Source organism: Hevea brasiliensis, chromosome 12 (genome assembly GCF_030052815.1).
Source record: "Hevea brasiliensis isolate MT/VB/25A 57/8 chromosome 12, ASM3005281v1, whole genome shotgun sequence".
NCBI classification, from domain to species: domain Eukaryota; kingdom Viridiplantae; phylum Streptophyta; class Magnoliopsida; order Malpighiales; family Euphorbiaceae; genus Hevea; species Hevea brasiliensis.
Genome location: NC_079504.1, coordinates 22,611,118 through 22,631,540, shown reverse-complemented (window position 1 = coordinate 22,631,540; position 20,423 = coordinate 22,611,118). Strand labels below are relative to the sequence as shown.

Sequence of the window (20,423 nt, the reverse complement as noted above, 5' to 3'; positions counted from 1 at the left end):
CCGATGAGAGTTGACCTTCCACCGCCACCGGAAATTTGTGTTGTAGTTCTAGATAGAGCCCATATCACCAATAAAGTGTTGATCGACAACTTTCCTACTAAAGAAACCTTGAGCAGTGTGCCTCCCTCGAAGCCTTCAAATCTTAGCTCTTCTCAGCTTTTCTCCCCAGAAGAGACATCTTATCATATCAGAGGATATCTTTCCTCCCTGGGTATTCATGGGGTTGATACGGAAGATTTTTTTCTAAGATTTCCTTATCTAATAGGCTACTCTCAGCAGGGAGCACTTAATGTTCTCGCTGCTCCAAGCACACGGAGAGGATGAATGGCAGACGCAAAATCTTTCTTCTTCCAAGAAGAGTAATCCAACAGTTCTCACACAATAGAGGATAGTAAAAGTCCGCATCTCCTAGCCCACTGCACAAACCCAACCTTACCAAAGGCCACCCAGAGTCCACTAGCCCAAAATGCACAACCAGAGCCCTTTACTACCCAGGCTCAGATGTCAACCCTCCCATATGGACCTACCTGGACTAAACACAAAAAGGCCTTTATGATTAATTGCCCAACTGTAGAAATCCATAAATCCAGGGCAAATCTAGATGAACTTATTCCTTGGGATCATCTCGTCCAAATTGCTATAACATTTATAAGGCCTGCATCAACCCATGGACAATGCGTAGAGCCTCAACCCCAGTCTAAAGTGAATCAACAAGAACAAACTCACACTTTACCGTCTCTCAAACAAAATTGGAAAAGAATGGCTAGAACAATATTTCAACAACAATTAGGAGCTGTTATCAGTGAAATGGAAGAAGTGTCCCAAAAAGCATCGGGTGTTGCTATTAAGGGTTCTAATAAGGACAAGAGAGGTCGTATGGAGGAAACAAGTACAGAGATTAGCAAGAAAGCTTGCACAAAAGAAGCTCATTCTAACAAGGTGGTGGTAGCCAGCCTCAAGTGGCCCCAACCAAATAAATGAGGCTTTTATGTTGGAATTATTAGGGTTTGGGGAACCCCCTGACATTCCATACTCTTAAAGGGATGTGTTATTCCCATTCCCCAGATATTATCTTCCTCATTGAGACTAAAAATAATGCTAAACTAGTGAAGAAGCATCTTCGAAGATGTGGATTTGTGGAGGCATCTATTATAGAGCCGAGGGGGGACAACAGGAGGGTTAAGCCTAGCTTCAAGGGAAGATTATGATTTAAATATTGTGCATGTAGAAAGTTTCTTCTTCCATGCTTGTATCAACATTCCCCAATCTAATAACAAATGGGATATTATCTTTGTCTATGCAAACTGTGTTGATGATATTCACATTTCTCAATTTCAATTCCTCTTGTCTTATAAATATAACTTCAGCAAAGAAGTTTTGTTGATTGGAGATTTTAACTCTTTTTTGAGCACCGATGAGAAGTCATCGGGCATATGCAATTTTCATACTAAAATTCGGCCATTTGTTGACCTTATAGATGGATTGGGTCTTCATGATCTAGGATTCAGGGCTCTCCTTTTACATGGAACAACAAGAGAGACAAGATGCATAATGTGAGAGAAAAGCTTGATAGAGCAGTAGCATCGCCATTCTGGTCACTGTTATTTCCTAATGCGACTCTTCTCCATCTCGAAGATGTGGGTTTAGACCATCATCCTCTATTGCTAGACACTGAACTGAGTAGGAAAAAGCTAAAGCAGCAATTCCAGTTTGATGTCAGATGGGTAGAGAAACAAGAGGTTGAGCATATTATTCAATCATCTTGGCAATAGGAGGTCAAGGGACATAATTTATATAGAGCTTATACAAAATTGAAGTCTTACAGATGTGCCTTAGTTAATTGGACTCGAGTAACCAATCAAAACTTAAGGTCACGCATTATGAAGCTGTAGAACTTGCTTCAAATAGCAGGGAGCACTCACAATGCTTGGAAGGGATAGGATATTAAAGCCATTGAAAAAGAACTTACGATGGAAATCAATAGAGAAGAACACTTCTGGGTTAAAAAATCCAGAATTGAATGGCTTTACCTGGGGGATAAAAGCACCAGCTTTTTCCATGCAAAGGTTATCCAGAGGAGATGCAGGAATCATATTGTTGGCATCAAAGAGAGCCAAGGTATGTGGAAACACAAAATTGAGGATATTACGAATGTTACACTTAGTTATTTCTCACATATTTATTCTTCATCCAATCCTATGAATTTTGATGGTATAACAAGGAATTTTCAGCCAAGAGTTTCAGATGTGATGAATGAATCTCTTACTGCTATTGTTACGATATAGGAGATCAAAAGAGCAACATTCTCCATCAATCCCTCTAAGGCCCCAGGTGAAGATGGGTTGACTGGTCTATTCTTCCAGAAGCAATGGAATATAATTGGGACAGATATCTGTGCTGCTATTCTAGAATTTTTTCAGAATGGGAAAATGATTCGTAGTATCAACCACACAGTCATCACACTTGTTCCTAAAGTCAAACAAGTTCAAACGATGAAGGACCTCCATCCCATAGGCCTGTGCAATGTGTTATACAAGATCATCTTTAAAATTCTCACAAGTAGACTACAACCCTTCATGAATGCCATTATTGGAGATGAGCAGAGTGCTTTTACAAAGGGGCAGTTAATCTTTGATAATATCCTTCTGGGGCATGAGTTAATGCACAGCTTGAGACTCAGGAAGCAAGGAAAGAAATATGGTATGGCTCTCAAATTAGACATAAGCAAGGCTTATGAATGTGTGAAATGGCAATATCTTCAGCATATGCTCCAAGTCTTTGGCTTTAATGACTATTGGACCAAATGGATCATGGAGTGTGTAACAACAGTGTTCTATTCCATTCAGCTTAACGGTCATAAGGTAGGACCTATCATACCATCCAGAGGCATTAGATAAGGTGATCCTCTATCGCCTTACCTCTTACTCATTTGTGCTGAAGGGCTTTCACGCCAAATCAAACACTCAAATCTCCAGGGTTGGAGAATCTCCAGAAGAGGGCCTAGAATTACTCACTTAATGTTTGCTGATGATTCAATCCTTTTCTCCAAAACCTCTTCAATAGATGCAGAAATGATTAAGTGAATCCTGCAAGGTTATTCTCTAGCAAGTGGACAAACTATCAATATGAATAATTCTTCCTTGTTTTTTAGCAGCAACACTCCAAGGGACATTCGATCAAGCATCTCCTCAATCATAGGCATTTCTAACATCGGTGGACAGGATAAATTTTTTGGTCTTTCTGCCATTGTCTAGATCAAATAAGCAAACATTTGATGAACTCAGGGAACAGATCAGGCACAAATTGGCTGGGTGGAAGGAACAACTATTGTCTAAAGGTGGAAGAGAAGTGCTCATTAAAGCTGTAGCCCAAGCCATTCCCATCTATGCTATGTCATGCTTCAAATTACCTGTCATCCTTTGCAATGAGATTAATAGTCTTATGGCCAATTTCTGGTGGGGGCAACATAAGGAGGAGGCAAAATTGCATTTAGTTACTTGGAAGAATATGTGTGAGCCTAAACGACAGGGGGGACTGGGCTTTAGAGATCTGCAAGCTTTTAACATGCCTATTGTGGCAAAGCAGGGATGGAGGATACTATCTAAACCTAATTCTTTGTTGGCACGGGTGCTCAAAGTGAGATATTTTCCTCACACATCCTTTTTACAAGCTAAAGCAGGCAGTAAGCCTTCATCGGGTTGGCGCAACATTCTTTAGGGAAGGAGAGCACTTGAAAAAGGACTGCGATGGCAGGTTAGCGATGGCTCATCCATCATGTGTAAAGTGGACAACTGGATTCCAAACTCTTTTCCCCATAGACCACAGGTCAAGAACAGTCACGATGAGTCAATTGTATGGGTATCACAACTTCTTCACCCCAACATTCCATCTTGGAATTTACAGATCCTTAGAGAAAATTTTAATGAGGAGGAGATAAACAACATATTAGCTATCCCAGTATGCATTGTGAGAAGGGAGGATCACCTAATTTGGCATTTCTCAAAACAAGGAAAATATGAAGTTAAGTCAGGATATTGGGTAGCTAAATAGATTCTCCATAATTCAGATACACCTAATCATGCAAGTCCTAGTCCATCAACACAATGGGGATTAGATGCCTTTTGGAGGAGTTTTTGGTGCATTAATCTTCCACCAAAACTTAAGCTTTTTGCGTGGTCTTTGTTACAAGAATGATTGCCAGTAAGGGAATTAATTAGCAAGAGAATCCCTTATGTCAATCCGGAGTGTGTTTACTACGGGGGAATTGAGACACACCAGCATTTTTTTTTTTTTACTTGCCCAATAGCAATTGAATTCTAGTTTAAGTCTCTGTTAATGTTGCGTTCATCACTGTTGCATGGTGGCTCTATCAAGGATTATTGGACCCAATGTCTAGACTTCTTTCAGCAACTAAGAGATGGTTCAGACTTCATTAGGTTGTTGGTTTTTTTTGTTTTGACAACTTTGGAAATCCAGGAATGCCTTAGTTTTTAACTAGCAGCAAGTGTCCTCCGATGACTCTATTACTATGGCTCTGAATCATTATGCAGATTTCATGGAAGCTCAAGAAGCGTCGCCAACTCCTTGTTCAAATCAGAACCATGCAGAGGATACTTGGATTCCTCCTCCATATTCATGTTGCAAAATCAATTTTGATGCAAGTCTCAATAAGAAAACCAAGCTTGGATCAGTTGATGCAATTGGACGTGACAGTAGGGGTCATCCTATGGGTTGGATGTGCAAGACTCAAACTGGTATTACTAGGGGTGGCCACGGTTCGGTTAAAATCAGACCAAAATCGGTTAAAACCGGAACCAGCTTCGAACCGGACAGAAACCGTCCTTCTGCGGTTTGGTTCAGGTTCATATTTTTTAAGAACCGTGAACCGGCGATTCCAAACCAAATTGAACAGACGATTTCAAACCGAATTAAACCGGCGATTTAAATATAAAAAAATTCAATAAATATGTTATCTCACTCCTAATTCATTTATATATATCATTAATTCTCTACACAATTATTCTCTGTATTTTCTTCAATTCTTAATATTTTTTCAATTTTTCTCAAATTCTCTAAATAATTATTTTCTATACTCATTTTAATTTCCAATACTCTCTCAATTTTCCTACTTTATTATTTTATATACTTACTGAAATTTTCAATACTATCTCAATTACTTTGTTATTACTTTAAATCCTCAATAAAATTTCCAATACCCTCTATTTTAAATTTTTTTTTCTCTTTTATACTTTTTAATTATCAATTATTATATAATTTTTTTAAAAAGGCAAATAATAGAACTAGAAATTTTTATTTCTCTAAATCCGAAAGGGATATTTAGGCAAAATTAAGTTCATACACTTTTTGCTAATTCCTTTAAAAAAAATTAATTTTATCTATAGTTTTTTAATCAAGTTCAAGTATTTATTTATTAAATTTTTCTTAAAGATAAATTATTTTCTTTCTTTTTTTTTCTTATTTTATTTTGATTGAAAGATTTCTAAGAAAAATTAAAATATTTTTATAAATATAATTTAAATTTTGAATCAATAAAATTTTTCTCTAATTTTTTTTGTCTAAGCTACCCTTAAACCATCCCTAAACTATTTCCAAACTGTCCTCCAAACTATCTTGAACCGTTCTTTTTGGAACCGCCCTTCAAACCGTTTTAAATCGGCGCTCAAACTGGAACCGGCGGTTCAGGAACTGTCTTTCAAACCGTCCGATTTGGTTCAAGTTTATGATTTCATTGAATCTAAATTGGCGGTACAGGAACCGTAACCGACGGTTCCTGAACCGTGGCCACCCCTAGGTATTACAGAGCCTCTTATTCTAGAATGCTTGGCCTGTAGAAAAGCAGTGTTGCTGGCTAAATTCAAAGGCTTCAAGAAAGTTATTTTTGAAAATGATTCTCAAATCACCATTTTTGCTCTTAAAGGTAGCTACATTCTACTGGAGATACAAGGGATAGTCAATGATATCAAGCATCTCATATCGGATCTTGACTGGGTGCACTTCAGCTTTGTTAGAAGACCTTGCAATTAGGCGGCCCATGCCTTGGCCTTTGTTACCTTGCATGATTCTTCTTTTAGTTATAATCCCTTGTCTCAAATACACTTTGTAACTTCTCTCATGCCTAGTTGAGGCTTCAATGAAATTATCTTAAAAAAAAAAAAAAAAAAACACTCAACGGTAGGGGAATGTATGGGACTGAAAAACCAAAACAATTCGGTGCGCATGAAGTAACGACCGTAATAATTATTAACTCATATACAAATTGATCAATTTCAATCTAATTTTGAGTCAAAACAAATAATTATGATCTATTGAATTTGAATTGAATTTTAGAGATTTTATTTGATTTTAATTTGATTCCTTATATTTTTAGTTTTTGAAATAAAATGTTAAAATTGAATATCAGGATTCTCAATTTTAATGTAGTTTTTTTTCTTGAAAATTTCTTTAAATTTTATTTTCTTATTAAAAAAATTGTCAATTTACTATGATCGATTCGATTGAAAAATAATTTTGATTTGGAATTAGGTGAAGCCGATTCTGATTTTTAAACCAAATGATAGACTAGCCAAGGTGTTTGGGTGCACCGAAAAGGCATCAAAATAAGCTAGTTAATAAATTGAGTAGGCTCTATACTAGAGGCTTAGAGATGCTTTCCAACAGCACAACATCGTCATCATCATCAAACAGACAGAACAGAAACATCCTTTGTTGTTTTATTCCGAACTAGTTCTAGATATTGGCATCCTGTCTCTGCAAATCCATTCGCTCCCACAAACCAAATAAAATTTAAAATGAAAATAAAAATGAAGAAATCCAGCCAAAAAATATATATATAAGTTATTTGTACGGCCACAGGTGTTGTGGTCCCTGTATCACTACACTGCTGCTGGCTGGAATTGTGGCCCAAAACAGGTGTATTGGACCCTCACTGGACCCAAAACCCTAGCCACTTGTTTAAGAAATGGCACAACTACAAATCCACTACCCTGAAAGTGACCCTCTACCCTCGCGTTTTGGCCTCATATATACATTTATTAGTAAGTTAATAAAAAAAATATATTATTTTTTATTGAAAAATAATTTATTATTTTTAAAAAAGTTATATATAATTTAAAATAAATAATTATTAATTAATTTATATAAACATTCAAATATATGTAAGAATTACATATAAATAATAAGAACGGATAATAAATATTGGCACCCGTTTGACGAGAAAAAACAATAATGCATGTCATCCATAGGGCACCTTTCTTTATTTAATTGACTTAAGTTGCGTGCATTTGCAAGAGCTTTATCCAGTTCCTAGGTCTGTCATAAAACGCTATAATTACGTAAATCTTCTTTTACAACATGGGTTCAACTGCCCCTTTTTTCACCCTGTCTCTTTCGATCTGTACTTCGCGAGGCTTGTATAATATTTCATCCATCTATTTTTATTTATTATATTTAAATTTATATAATAATTAAAAAAATAATTAAATAATTTTATTTTTATAAAAATATATTATTAATTAATTAAATTATTTGATTATTATTTATATAATTATTTATTATATTCAATAGAGATAAAAAAATAAAATTAAAAAAATAATTAATATTTCTCAATTTTTTAAATATAACAAATAATTTTAAATAAAAAAAAAACTTAGATAAAAACAAACAATGGGAGTAAAAGAGGTACAGAAAATTTTGTGTGGGAGATAAACCATATGCTCTTTTTTGATTTAGTGCTTTGAAATAAAAAAATAATATTTTTTTTAAAATATTAATTTTATTTTTAATAATTTTTAATAAATATATTTTAAAAAATCTTAACATTAATTTAATATTAATATGAAACATATTTATAATTAGCACCAATGATAATGACATTTTTAAAAATATATATATATATAATTTATAAGAAAAAGAGAAGAGAGGATTCACAAAGACAAAGTCACAAGTAATAAAATTTTATAATTAAGAATTTATTTAATAATATTAGTTATCCTAATAACTATTAACTATTTTAATAGATATTAATTTTTTTATTATGATTAATATATACTCTCAACTTTTAAAAATTAAAAGAAATTTTTTTATAAATTACTCCCTCGATCGTTATGCAATTAAAAGTTACAATAAAATATATTGTTCAATAAGACTTAAATTAAAATTAATATAATTAAATTATAGATAAAAAGTGAAAATTATTTAATTATTTTGATTTATAGTTAAAATTTTTTCTAAGGACTGTGAGTTTTTTTTTTAATTTAAATTAAAATGAACTAAAATTAATTATTTGACTCCATAATTGAATCCAATGGAAATTATTATATGTTTAGAAAAAAAAAAATCAATCATTGGAGTGAGAGTGTCTCACTTATAGAACCGAATTTGTGCAAATCCATCCACATCTGCTTAGTTTAAGACTAACTTTGGTCACGAATCAGAATCGACCCATTGACAAGGGATACGCATAATAATAAGGCTTATCTTCATCCAACTAAAAGACTTCAGAGTTAAGGAATCAACTTGGGAGGTTAATGATCCAGCCGCAGAAGATGCAGCAGAAGGGTTGGTGATATACACCTAAATAATAATAATAATAATAATAATAATAGAGAGAGGCATGATGTGTAAAGACCGCATTGGCCCTCCAAGTGTACGGGGAACAAAACTAGGTTTAGAGAGAGAAGCGGGACCCACAGAGGCAACCCTTCCAAGCTGTCCTGCTTTGTTTGAGAAGCCTGGATGACAAAAGGGTCCAACTTTTTTCTTCTTTTCGCTCTCTTTCTCTTCAGTGCGAATGATGACTTCCCCTTCTCCCTGTTTCCCATCACCCCCTCCCATTCCCCACCTCTCTTCTTCTTCATCATCACCTACATCTACAACTATAACATCAATGGAAAACTCACTCTATTACTGTTAATACAGCTATTACTATTTTTGTATAATCACTCACTACTCCAGGATTTTTCTTTCTTGACTAACTTTCCCCGTACTAACCCAAGCCCACCTCTTGCTCTTTCCCTTCTATGTTCCATCCCTATTCCACAACCGACCTCGCTCCTCTCTTGGCCCATCCCACCTCAATTCTAGTTTTTTTTAATCCCTTTATTTTCCTTTTTTCCCCGCTCGAATACCCATCACTCTGTTCCCATGTTTTATTTCGCTGTCTAAATTAACATACCTTGTGTTTTGATCCTCTTAAATTCCATGGATTCTCAGTATATTTCTTCTAATTCTAGTGTTTTTCTTTTAATATGTGGCCTAATCTTAATGTCTATTGTGTCGACTTTAGTATCACTTAATCCTTTCCAATTTGATCACTGCCTTCTTTTTATACTGGAATCTTCCTTCTTTTCTACTTCAATTCCAATTTCATATTTGAACTAGGTTCTCTTTTCTTTTCTTTCTCTCTCTCTCTCTCTCTCTTTTTTTTTTTTCTCATTTTCTCTAGGAATTTCCGTTTTCGTTTTCATTTCAATTCATGGCTCATCAACCGATCCCAGGTCCTAGCTCGGGATCGAGTTCAAGTTCAGGGTTTCAATATTTGAATTCCTCTTTTGGTAATACCACGTACACCAAGGTTTTCGTTGGGGGGCTTGCTTGGGAGACTCAGAGCGAGACCATGGGCCGTTATTTCGAGCAGTTTGGAGAAATTCTCGAGGCCGTTGTCATCACCGATAAGAATACCGGCCGATCAAAAGGTTACGGTTTTGTGAGTATTTACTCTTTCTTTAACTTTCATTTTCTGGGTTCTGTTATCTTTCGCATCCATTTCAATTCAAGAGTGTCCGATAAGTTGCTCTATATATAATACATAAAGTTTATTCGAGTGATTCAGATGCCTACTTAAAGTAAAATTTTTTCAACTATTTTATATGCTTATGCTTGTGCTAGCCAATGCACGCCAATAGCATCCTTATTCGTAATGTTAATGGGTTTCTTTAATGGCTGACGAATGACTTCTGGTTTGTATTTGTGTGGAGGGTGTAGGTGACTTTCCGGGAACCAGAGGCTGCTAAGAGAGCCTGTGCTGATCCTACCCCAATTATTGATGGTAGACGGGCAAATTGTAATTTGGCTTCACTTGGGCGACCTCGACCTCCACTGCCTTATGGTATTATATAGTGTACCTTTTCCAACTGAACCCTCAATCTTACGTGGGGTTACTAGGATTTGCCTTCGGTACTAGGCCATATATTTCATTAGGCTGAACATTTTTTTAACGCAAGATGTTGAATATCCTTGATTTCAACGTTTGAAGTTTGTAAAAGGCTGATATGCATAGAGTATTGACACTTGATGTGCCTGTGCTGCAATGCTTGTAGTTGCTTGCATATGGGTCGAAACATCCATTATATTTCCACCTGTTTATTATTCAGTCCTCAGGTTTTTCCATGCTTATCTCTGTTTTTCTTACCGCTTTGTTTTATTACAGGACGTTTGAGACCAGCTACCCCATACATTGCAAGTGTCCCCCGGGGCACATATGTTGGAAATTTTGGTTACCCGCAACCACTTTCTTACAGCTACCAACAAGGATTGATGTATCATCCATATGGGTGAGTTTTGTGTTAGATGGAAAAAAGTACGACTATTAGACTATATGTTGTAAGGTGATGCTCACTTAAATTTGTTGTTTCTTCCCCTCCCCCCATGTGTCCTTTATGTATCTTGACGTAGAAGTGACTAAATTGTTTTGTCTTTAGAGCATTCTTTGTCACATCACACATTTGACGGGTTCTATGGCTAACTAATAATGCTTCAGTATCATTAAATGATAATTCCAGTCTGATATTCCACTTTAATTTTTGGTGGAATATAATATTGACTCATGTTTACCATTTTTTCCCTCCAAATTTTCACTATCTAGTTCTCTTTGCTTTATTTATTTATTTTTTTAATAATGATATATTTCTGGTCATGCCTTGCCTAAGGTTTTGGTTGTTCAGTTGTAGACTAATGGTCATCCATTGGAGTAGCCTTATAATATGCCCATTATGGTGTTGCATTTGCTTGTGAACCAATTCTGTTAATTGCATGTTTAGCATACCGGTTGAAATTCCATTTCAAAAACCATTCTTTTAGATGTTGCAAAATGCAGTTTCATAAAAGTTCTAACAGTTTGAAATTACATTAAGACTAATTGTTATGGACTCCAATCAACATGTTCAAGTTTGTGCTTATATATATATATATAAAAGTTCTAACAACAATACCATATAGATCCCAGCTTGTGGCCTTATTTGAGTTTGATGGGCACATGTCCTTTGCAACTACTCTCTCTCTCTCTCTCTCTCTCTCTCTCTCTCCCCTTATATATTGGTATTCGTGAATGTGCCAATGACATCATCAAATATCGGCTAGAATTTTTTGGTTGATCTAGGAATGATTAGTCAGTTTCCCATAAATCAGGGTTCATTTTGCCCGGACTTCAGAGATGTGACATGATGCGATTGGTAATTGCAGGAATGCAAAAAGTGGTAGTTGCAGAGGATATGTGCCCCAGCGCATTTTCTATTGAACAGGCAAGATTACAGTTGTCGTTTAATTAAAAGAGGAGGAGAAACATTGACCTGAAAATTCTTAGTTTCCTCTGTTTGGGCTTATCACTTGTCTTGATTTATCTTTTGGACATGCTTGAAATGGGTCATTTTTGGGATTGATGCTGCATGTAGTTCACTGAACTTCTAGACTCTTATGATTATTAATAACATATTGCAAAATCCTTGCCGTATGCTGATCTTTTCAACATCCTCAATGACTCTGTTATTTATGCAGATATGCAGCATATGGACCTGAGTGTGTCTACCCGCAGGTAAATGATGGCAACAATGAGATTTTATTTGTTATTTATTTTCTTGCAATTATGCTGTAGTAAATCTACAATGCTGACTTGGTTCCAATTATTATCTGTTCTCATCCAACTGGTAGAGTGTCTACAACCCTTATGCGGGTCAGCAGTACCTTCAGATATATGGTGTACCTGGAACAGTCAACACAGCAATTTATCCTTATGGACAGTTGGGTCAAACCCTTCCCGGAGGTCATGGTTATACAACAATGCAGGGGTATGCTATACCAGGTCATCATGTTATGCAGTTTGGTGGACCTAGTGTTAATGCAATAACATCTTCACCTGTACCCACTATTCAAGCACCATATCCTGCAGGTAAATGTTTCATTGAAAGGTCAACCAAGCACAGGGGAAATATGTTCGGTTTATCTATCTGTTCTATATTAGAGCTGCTCTTGGTGTGACAAGTTTACATCACATAATTCATATTAAAATATAAAACTAGTAAAGTATGAGAAAAGGGAAGGTGTGAAGAGAGATGATTAAAATGGAAAAATGGTGTGGAAGGCAATTGAAAAATACAATTTGCCATGAGGAAGGGCATAAGTAGTTATATTTTAGTAACAACGGGTCAAGGGAGAAAGCAAAAGATGTAAATCTAGCTTAGATCATTTAGGGACAATGTTACAAAATTTTGCTAACAGTCATAGCATCAAAATACGTACCATGCAAATAGAATTAAGTAGGCGAGTGCATTGGTTTTTTCGGGTATAGGTGCACCTGTTCCAGCACAACCACAGTTTATAGTTCCTGCTCCTTCTTCTCAGTATATGCAGCGTAGCGGTTCTGACCAAACAGCTGGGTGAGGGGTTGATCAAGGTGAGTGGCATTGTTCTTCTATTGGTGTATGATGCTAAGTTTTCCAACATAGGTTGCTACTACTGGTGTTATGGGGCAGATTGTTATAACAGTTATTTTTGCAGGTATCCTTAAGATTGCAGCAGGACTACGAGCAGCGGAACTGCTACTTGAGTGGCGGGCTTCGAATCTAGCCTTGCAAACTATTTATTGTGCATTCTAGAGGTAAAATCAATAGCTTGAGGGATAAAATGATGGCTTAAGCTAATATGAACGATAATCTGATTCTATTCATTTTGAAGATGGTGCCTCCAAAGCACTGTTGTTGAGATTTACCACCAAAATTAATGTAATAGAATCCTTCTTGAAAGCAGCCTTTTTCTGAAAGCATGAGTTGACCTAGGTTTTAGTTTTGAATCTTATCATCATTGAATAGTGGGGGAATCAACTATACTTGGCTTCTGTGGAAAAAAATGGGTCTAAATATATTTTTGTATAAAATTTATGGATTATGTTTCCATTATTAATTGTAGGTTTTATGCTTTGCAGGTCATACATAGTCGTTGTCACCAGAGAAGTCAGATGTCCGTGTCGCTCTATGATGGAGAAGGAATGTTGAAGATGTTAACATTTCTTCCTTTACCCTAGTGTATTAAAAACTTCATATACTACCAGAGCTAAGGATGAGCACCTGGTGGTAGTGCATTTGATGGATGCTGGAATGGGTTTCTGGCAGCCATATTATAGGAATAGAACAGTGTTTAGAAAAAAAAAAGGTTAGAATCAAAATATGATTCTTTTATAGCGTTAGCCCCGGCATTTGGGTGTAGAGGTTAGTCTCTGGTGCCTTTTGTTGGAGTCCTGCATTGTACTTAAATCATGTTTTTGGGTTTTGTGCATATTAGTAGTAGGGCTTTCTCATTGAACGCTCAACTCCTTTGTTTATTTGGACAGATTATGAAAAGCCCAACTCAAAGAATGAGGTAAGCTTCAGTTATATTTAATTTGAAAAGAAAAGAAAAAATTTCCTGTGTACTATCTCCTTATTAGATGCTTCCAAGTATTGATGTCAGCATTTTGGCCCACCAATCACCAAGGGCAAAGCTTAAATTGGCTTTGGAATTTTTGTCTGTGTAAGTTCATTATTCTTACTATTATTGTGCATACTGGGAGGGAAAATAAGAAATTTTTCTATCAAGTTGGATTATACCAAGAGTATCCATTGGTGAATGAGATGCGAGAAGGAGTCAATAGAAGTAGAAAGTTAAAGCTTTGGAGAAGTACTCTAGAGTTAAAGGGCTTTAAGTTAAGGAAAACGAAGACAGAATATATGCATTGCAAATTCAGTGAAGGTGGAACTGGTGATAGGGAAGAGTTAGTTTGGATGGAGTGGTGCTGTCCCAAAATAATCACTTTAAATATCTCGACTCAATCCTTTAAATAGATGGGGGATGTGAGGAGAATGTTAGTCAGAGGATTAAAGCCGGATGGTTGAAGTGAAAATGTGTCACGAGAATTTTATATGATCGCAAGATTCTCAATAAGTTAAAAGAAAAATTTTACCGTACAGCCATACGATCGGTCATGTTATATGGTAATGAGTGTTGGGCACTGAATGAGTTATATGTGTCTAAGATAAGAGTTGCGGAGATGGGAATGTTAAGGTGGATTAGTGGTCATACTAGACTAGATAAAATCCGTAACGAGAGTATTAGAGAAAAGGTAAGAGTGGTACCAATTGAGGATAAATTGAGAGAAGAGAAATTGTGCTGGTTTGGTCATGTGAAACGTAAATATATGGAGACTCTAGTTAGACAAGTAGAGTATATTAAATTAGATGATAGAAAGAAAAGAAGTGGTAGACCTAAACTGACCTGGAGGTGAGCAGTATAATATAGCCTAGAATCATTACACATTTTAGAGGATTTAACCCAAAATCGTTTAGAGTGGAAAAAGAAAATTCATACAGCTAATTTCAAATTTTTGGAATAAAGACTCAGTTGAGTTGAGTTTAGTTGAGTTGGTGAGTAAGGTCATTGATCTTGCTTTTTGTTTCTTTTCTTGTTTATAGTTTTGAATGATCAAGGGCTGTCTTTTTCCTCTTAGCTCTGCCATTATGTGATTGCGGCGGCTTATACTCCTCTGTTTCTGTGTAGCTTTCTTTGAGTTACTCTTTTCTTACAAAAAGGTTCAAATCTCTGTTTGAGGCCTATGGCTCATAATTGATAGAATTCTAATTTGAAATTTCAGCAAATAAAATTGGTATTTTTAGAATTTATTGACAACCGGATGAATTGGAACTTGAAAGTTCCTAAATGGATTGCTTCAATTTTGGCCAAGTAACAGTTAGAGGAGGAAATTATTGGTTTACTAATATAGTGCATGAGCAATTATTCATGGTACACATTGTAGTCTAAAATTTGGATCGGAAACGATTATTATTTAGTTTTTATATTTTAGTGAAGTAATTTTTTAATCTATTTATTTAAAAAATATATTATTTAGCTTTTTTATTTTTTAATTTATAAATTATTTAGTTCATCTAGTATTTTAAAATAATTTTATTTTTCTAGCTCAATTCATCAATTCTTGACTATAATTTAAATAATATAACTACTTAGTTTTTGTAATTTTGAATTCGTTAACTATATTATTTTTATTTATAACTATCCTCTTAATTGATTAACTTAATTAATAGAAAAGTTAATTGGAGGGAATAAATAATTTTTGAATTAAAAATAAAAAAATTAAATATTATTTTTTAAAATAAAGAGATTAAAATTTTAATTTTGTTAAAATAAAAAGACTAAATAATAATTTTAAAATTTTATTAAAATAAAAAAATTAAATAGTAATTTTCTCTATTAAATAATTTCTCAACTTCCAAAGAAAAATTAGGTTAATTTATATATATATATATATATAAACCTAAGATTTGTTAAAAATAACAATTCGGTACTCATTATTTAAAAGAATAACAGTTAGATCCCCATATTCTATTTTATCAACAACATAATTCTTTGGTCCAAATTATATACAAATTACCATTAGTGATAACCCTATATCTTTTCGTTTTACTCCCTTCTTCAACCCTCATCTATCTCCATCCTTTCATATCTCTCTCTCTCTCTCTCTCTCTCTCTCTCATATTGCTATACCGTTTCTCCCTCTTTCTCATTTTGATATCTTCACTGCACTACCTCTTTTTCTCGAGTACTTATATAGTAACTTTGCTATTTCATTTAAGATTAATATATGGAATGTCGAAACTAATTAGAGAATAACACTTAAGCATAAAATGTAATTATTATTTAAAAAAAAATGTCTTTAACGCATGAAAAAAATTGAATATTATAGGATTCACTTATGCCTGTTTATATGAATTTTATTGACTTATCATTCTATGTAGGTCATCGTATATAGAATCACAATTATATTATATAATTTCTCATTTTTCCCCTCAAAATTACGGAAAAAATTAACAACTAAATCAACAAAATTCAAAAATATTAAATTCCATCATAAAAAAAGTCAATAAATGCAATTGGAATTGAAATTTTCAGCAATTAAAAACCAAAATTCAATTAAAAAAAGCAAGAATTAATTTGAACCTTAATCATAGATGGAATTTTTTTTGTTAACGAAATCCAAAAAATTATTATATTTAAATAGTTAGAATTGAATTATAATTTTTAATAAATATAAAATGTCATTTTATATAAATTACTAAAAAAAATTTAAATTCATGCTATGTTTGATACACGCCTTTTGAATTTGAAATAAATTTCATGTAGCTTAAGCTTTCATTTTTCAAGAAAAAAAATCTCTTTTTTTTTTTTTTTTGTAAATGCGAATCCTACATAAGGATTAGTAACGCAAATGTGCAAATATAGGAGTACTATTAATAAATTATAATAAAATTAAAATTATTAGATGTTTTCATATATTAATTTTAAATTTTAATTATTAATAATATAAAATAAAAAAAATCTCATTATATCACAACAAGCATCTTCTATACATGTTTTCATATAAAGTAAAATTAATTTGATAAAAAAATAAAATAATTAATATAATAAAATTTATAACTCACCTCAAAAAGTTTTTATAAAATGATTTTTTTAATAAAATAATTATAAAAAATTTATTAACTCAATAAAAAAATTTTCTTTAAATAACACTAAATAAAGTATATTCATTTTATATTTAAAATTTTTAAAAAAATTATAAGAAATTTTTTACATAAAAAATTTTAAATTTTTAATTAAATATATTTTTATAATTAACCCTTCATTAAAAAAAAATGTGTAACATATAATTTTAGCTTGTAATGAAATCAAGTAATCGAAAAATACACCATATTAATGCGATAATATCTGACCTTGTCTGTCTAGCTTGTCCGCTAACAGGTCCATATATGTAATGGGTTCCGGACCGAGCCGAAAACAGTTTCGGCACGCACAGGCCTCAGGAGAGTGAGGAGAGCGGCTTGGGTTTTGTAACTTCCCTCCCCCCTCCTTCTCCTTCTCCTTCTCATTCACCTTCCCCCTCAATTCAGCCTAAAACATGGCGTCAGCACCATCATCCTTAATAGACCCGTCCACCGCAACCCCACCATCCCTCAAGCCCAAGCTCCATCAACCTTCCCTTGCTCCTACCACCCCCTCTTCCCTCAAGCCCGAGTTTCCGACGCCCTCCACTGCTACTCACCGTCCACCGCTAGTGCCCCCCTCTTCTGACGCTGACATTGTCCACATCCCTAGCTACTCCAGTAAGTCACCTCTAAATCCCTAGATTCTATTTCTTTTTAATAGTTAAATTAACGTTCTTTAGTTTGTGGATTTTGTAGGGTGGTTTTCGTGGAACAATATTCACGAATGCGAGGTCCGATTCCTCCCTGAATTCTTCGATTCGCGGTCTCCTTCTAAGAACCCTAGGGTTTACATGTACTACAGGAACTCCATCATCAAGTATTTTAGGCGGAATCCTTCTGGCAAGATCACCTTCACGGAGGTCAGGAAAACGCTTGTGGGTGACGTGGGCTCCATTCGCAGGGTTTTCGACTTCCTGGAGGCTTGGGGTTTGATTAACTATTCGCCTTCCGCTTTAAACAAGCCCTTGAAGTGGGAAGACAAGGACAGTAAGTCTACTTCGCAGAGTGGTGCTGATGGTGGCACTTCTGCTGATTCTACTCCTCCCAAGAGGGACACTTCCAAGAGATTGTGTAGTGGTTGCCAATCTGTTTGCACCATTGCTTGCTTTGTTTGTGACAAGGTATGCTCTTCTATCTGACTAAATTTGTTTTTCCTCTGCTGCAAACCCTTCCTAAAAGGGAAGTCAAGAATTTAAAGTTTTGGAATTGTACGTTTGTAAAATCATTACTTAATTTGGTGGAATCTGTTTGTACACCTTCGGATATTTGTATACTTCTGTGTTTGTCTGTGTGTGTTTTCATCATAAACCTTCACCCCATGTCCCAGCGCTTGTAAACTTATACCTGTGTTGGAGTTTGAAATTTCAAGCTTTGGGCTGCTTCAGGGAACTTATATTATTGTTTGATATTAGGTTATTGATTTTCCAAACTTTGTAATCTTCGTTCATCGGTGCAGTATGACTTGACCCTATGCGCCCGATGCTATGTGCGTGGTAACTATCGCGTTGGTGTCAGTTCTTCCGATTTCAGGAGGGTTGAGATCAGCGAAGAGATAAGGACGGAGTGGACAGAGAAGGAGACATTGCAACTTTTGGAAGCCGTTGCACATTATGGTGATGACTGGAAGAAGGTTGCACTACATGTTCCTGGTAGAAGTGAAAAGGACTGTGTTTCTCATTTCATCAAGCTTCCTTTTGGGGAAGAATTTGCGGGTTATGCAAACTTGGGAGAACTTGATAACAAGCATCACAAAATAAAGGACTGCACTTATTCGGAGTGCGGATCAGAGAGTATTGGCTCCCCGTCTGCAAATAAAAGGATGCATCTCACGCCTCTTGCAGATGCAAGCAATCCAATAATGGCCCAGGTATTGTTTTTGGGTCATTTCAAAGTTGAAAAATAGAAGAAAGGTTTTTTTTTTTTTTTTTTTTTTTTCTTGCTATTCTTTGTGTGTGTGTGTGTGTGTGTGTGTTTGTATTGTGTTTTTTTTAAGCGGTGGGTTTGTTACTGGTTTAACTAAAAACAGTATTGTAGCTACAATGAAAATACAAAAGTAGAACTTAAAATATGTGGCATTTGAAGATTCAGAAGTGTATGTGTTGAACTGCTTAAATTGGTGAATCATTCTTCCTTTAACCCTTTTGAGTAACTGATTGATTGAGTGAATTTAGCAGAATCTGTCACCTTCCTTATTGATAAATTCTGCCCAGGTCAGACCATCAAATGAGTAGATTGGCTTTTCAATAACATTTCCAGGAGCTGCATAAACAGTAGTCCTTGTGTTGTCCCATCTTTCATACTCTTCATTATGCTTTTAATCTTTTTATTCATTTTGTTTGATTTTTTGTATGTAGATGAGTAGAAAAATGTTCTAATTCTTCATTCATTCTACTTCTATAAAAATTAACTGAGGTTTAGCTCATTAATCTGGTTCTCAGGTTGATAAAGTTTGAGAATCATTTGATCTTCAGTTTGTTTGCCTTTCAAGAAATCGTTATCATTAATTATGATCTGTGCTAATATTAAATCTGCTGGGTGCAAGCATATAAGGGTTAAAAATAGTCTGTTGTGCTTTTGTTGTTATCCTAGTTTAAACAGAGGTTAATATTTTCATTTGAAATTTTCTCAGGCTGCATTTCTATCAGCTCTAGTGGGTACAGAGGTTGCAGAAGCTGCTGCTCAAGCAGCTGTAGCAGCTCTGACTGAGGTTGAATATGTGACCAGTAAAGGTGGTGTTGGATCTCTTTTCAGTAATGCAAGACAACAAGGTATAATTGGCTTCTTGCTACGTATTGAATAGGAACACTGATCCAGAACAAATTTGTGCAATTTGTCTAGCTGGGTTTTGATCAGTTGAGATTTGGGATTTCTCCTTGAAGAACAAAGGCATATTGAGGAGTATTGGGAAAATTGCGAGATAAAGTTCTCTCCCGTGTTTTTTTATTTTTTTGTTCCAAGGGGTGGTTTTAGTATATATTTTCATATGATCCCTCTGTAAGAGGTGCTGCAGTAAGTCTTTAGTGATGGATCTAATGTAAATGAATTTGGCTTTTGCTTGGTGCAGGTGCTGGTGTTGGATCTAATGTAAATGCATTGGAAAGAGCTTCCTTGGATGCTAATCCACTGCCTGAGAAGGAACAGCAAGATGCGGAGAAAGCAATTTCCAGGATTATAGAAGTGCAGGTGCATTGCATAACTAAAGACTCTCACTAGTACTGATAAATGGTCATTGATCACAATAACAAGAAGTGTTTTCCTTTTTTTTTGTTTTTGTGTCAGATGAAAGAGATCCAAGATAAGATTGTTCGTTTTGAGGAGATGGATTTGTTGATGGAGAAAGAGTGGCAACAGTTGGAGCAAATAAAAAATCTGCTCTTTGTGGATCAGCTCAGCCTTTTGTTTCATAAAAAATCAACACCAAAAACTGGGGAACGTATGGAGGACAATGTAAGAACAGATTGATGTTATATGTGTTAACACATATGATCAAATGCCAAATTTGTTTCTTTTTGTGGTCTCTGCACTTGCTTTTGCTGTGGTGTTCTCAATTTGAATCAATCTAATAATATGTAGCAGTGAGGAAGCCCTTAATTTTGGAGAAAGCGC

The 20,423-nt window shown here is 34.8% G+C and overlaps 3 protein-coding genes across 7 annotated transcripts; all 3 read left to right on the top strand.

Annotated features, from left to right (window-relative positions):
• Nucleotides 1-501: 501 nt before the first annotated feature.
• Nucleotides 502-3,717, top strand: LOC131171138 (uncharacterized). Its single transcript, XM_058130597.1, has 5 exons — nt 502-959; nt 1,502-1,739; nt 1,912-2,118; nt 2,286-2,815; nt 3,255-3,717. The coding sequence occupies exons 1-5, from the start codon at nt 502-504 to the stop codon at nt 3,715-3,717; spliced, it is 1,896 nt and encodes a 631-aa protein (XP_057986580.1).
• Nucleotides 3,718-8,769: 5,052 nt separating this feature from the next.
• On the top strand, nt 8,770-13,699 carry LOC110641106 (uncharacterized). Of its 2 annotated transcripts, none has more exons than XM_021792701.2 (8): nt 8,770-9,724; nt 10,003-10,126; nt 10,448-10,571; nt 11,791-11,827; nt 11,944-12,181; nt 12,634-12,685; nt 12,790-12,889; nt 13,214-13,699. In XM_021792701.2, the coding sequence occupies exons 1-6, from the start codon at nt 9,494-9,496 to the stop codon at nt 12,645-12,647; spliced, it is 768 nt and encodes a 255-aa protein (XP_021648393.2). In that variant the 5' UTR covers nt 8,770-9,493; the 3' UTR covers nt 12,648-12,685; nt 12,790-12,889; nt 13,214-13,699. The 2 variants fall into 2 exon arrangements, with proteins under 2 accessions (XP_021648393.2, XP_021648392.2); XM_021792700.2 differs by having other exon boundaries at nt 12,581-12,685.
• Nucleotides 13,700-17,060: 3,361 nt separating this feature from the next.
• LOC110641107 (SWI/SNF complex subunit SWI3B) lies at nt 17,061-20,419 on the top strand. Of its 4 annotated transcripts, none has more exons than XM_021792704.2 (7): nt 17,062-17,435; nt 17,514-17,938; nt 18,274-18,684; nt 19,447-19,585; nt 19,882-20,000; nt 20,097-20,264; nt 20,394-20,419. In XM_021792704.2, the coding sequence occupies exons 1-7, from the start codon at nt 17,231-17,233 to the stop codon at nt 20,394-20,396; spliced, it is 1,470 nt and encodes a 489-aa protein (XP_021648396.1). In that variant the 5' UTR covers nt 17,062-17,230; the 3' UTR covers nt 20,397-20,419. The 4 variants fall into 4 exon arrangements, 3 of the variants coding, with proteins under 3 accessions (XP_021648396.1, XP_021648395.1, XP_021648394.1); XM_021792703.2 differs by having other exon boundaries at nt 20,391-20,419; XM_021792702.2 differs by having other exon boundaries at nt 20,097-20,419.
• The last annotated feature ends 4 nt before the right edge of the window (nt 20,420-20,423 follow it).

Excerpts from the sequence above, each read along its gene's own strand:
- LOC110641107 (XM_021792702.2), top strand. The coding sequence starts at position 17,231 with ATGGCGTCAGCACCATCATCCTTAATAGACCCGTCCACCGCAACCCCA. Across the intron at positions 17,939-18,273 it reads CTTGCTTTGTTTGTGACAAG|TATGACTTGACCCTATGCGC; the intron begins GTATGCTCTTCT and ends TCATCGGTGCAG. Across the intron at positions 18,685-19,446 it reads GCAATCCAATAATGGCCCAG|GCTGCATTTCTATCAGCTCT; the intron begins GTATTGTTTTTG and ends AAATTTTCTCAG.
- LOC131171138 (XM_058130597.1), top strand. The coding sequence starts at position 502 with ATGTCAACCCTCCCATATGGACCTACCTGGACTAAACACAAAAAGGCC. Across the intron at positions 1,740-1,911 it reads GATGGGTAGAGAAACAAGAG|GGAGCACTCACAATGCTTGG; the intron begins GTTGAGCATATT and ends TTCAAATAGCAG. Across the intron at positions 2,816-3,254 it reads TGGACCAAATGGATCATGGA|ATCAAATAAGCAAACATTTG; the intron begins GTGTGTAACAAC and ends GCCATTGTCTAG.
- LOC110641106 (XM_021792700.2), top strand. The coding sequence starts at position 9,494 with ATGGCTCATCAACCGATCCCAGGTCCTAGCTCGGGATCGAGTTCAAGT. Across the intron at positions 10,572-11,790 it reads TTGATGTATCATCCATATGG|ATATGCAGCATATGGACCTG; the intron begins GTGAGTTTTGTG and ends TTATTTATGCAG. Across the intron at positions 12,182-12,580 it reads TCAAGCACCATATCCTGCAG|GTGCACCTGTTCCAGCACAA; the intron begins GTAAATGTTTCA and ends TTTCGGGTATAG.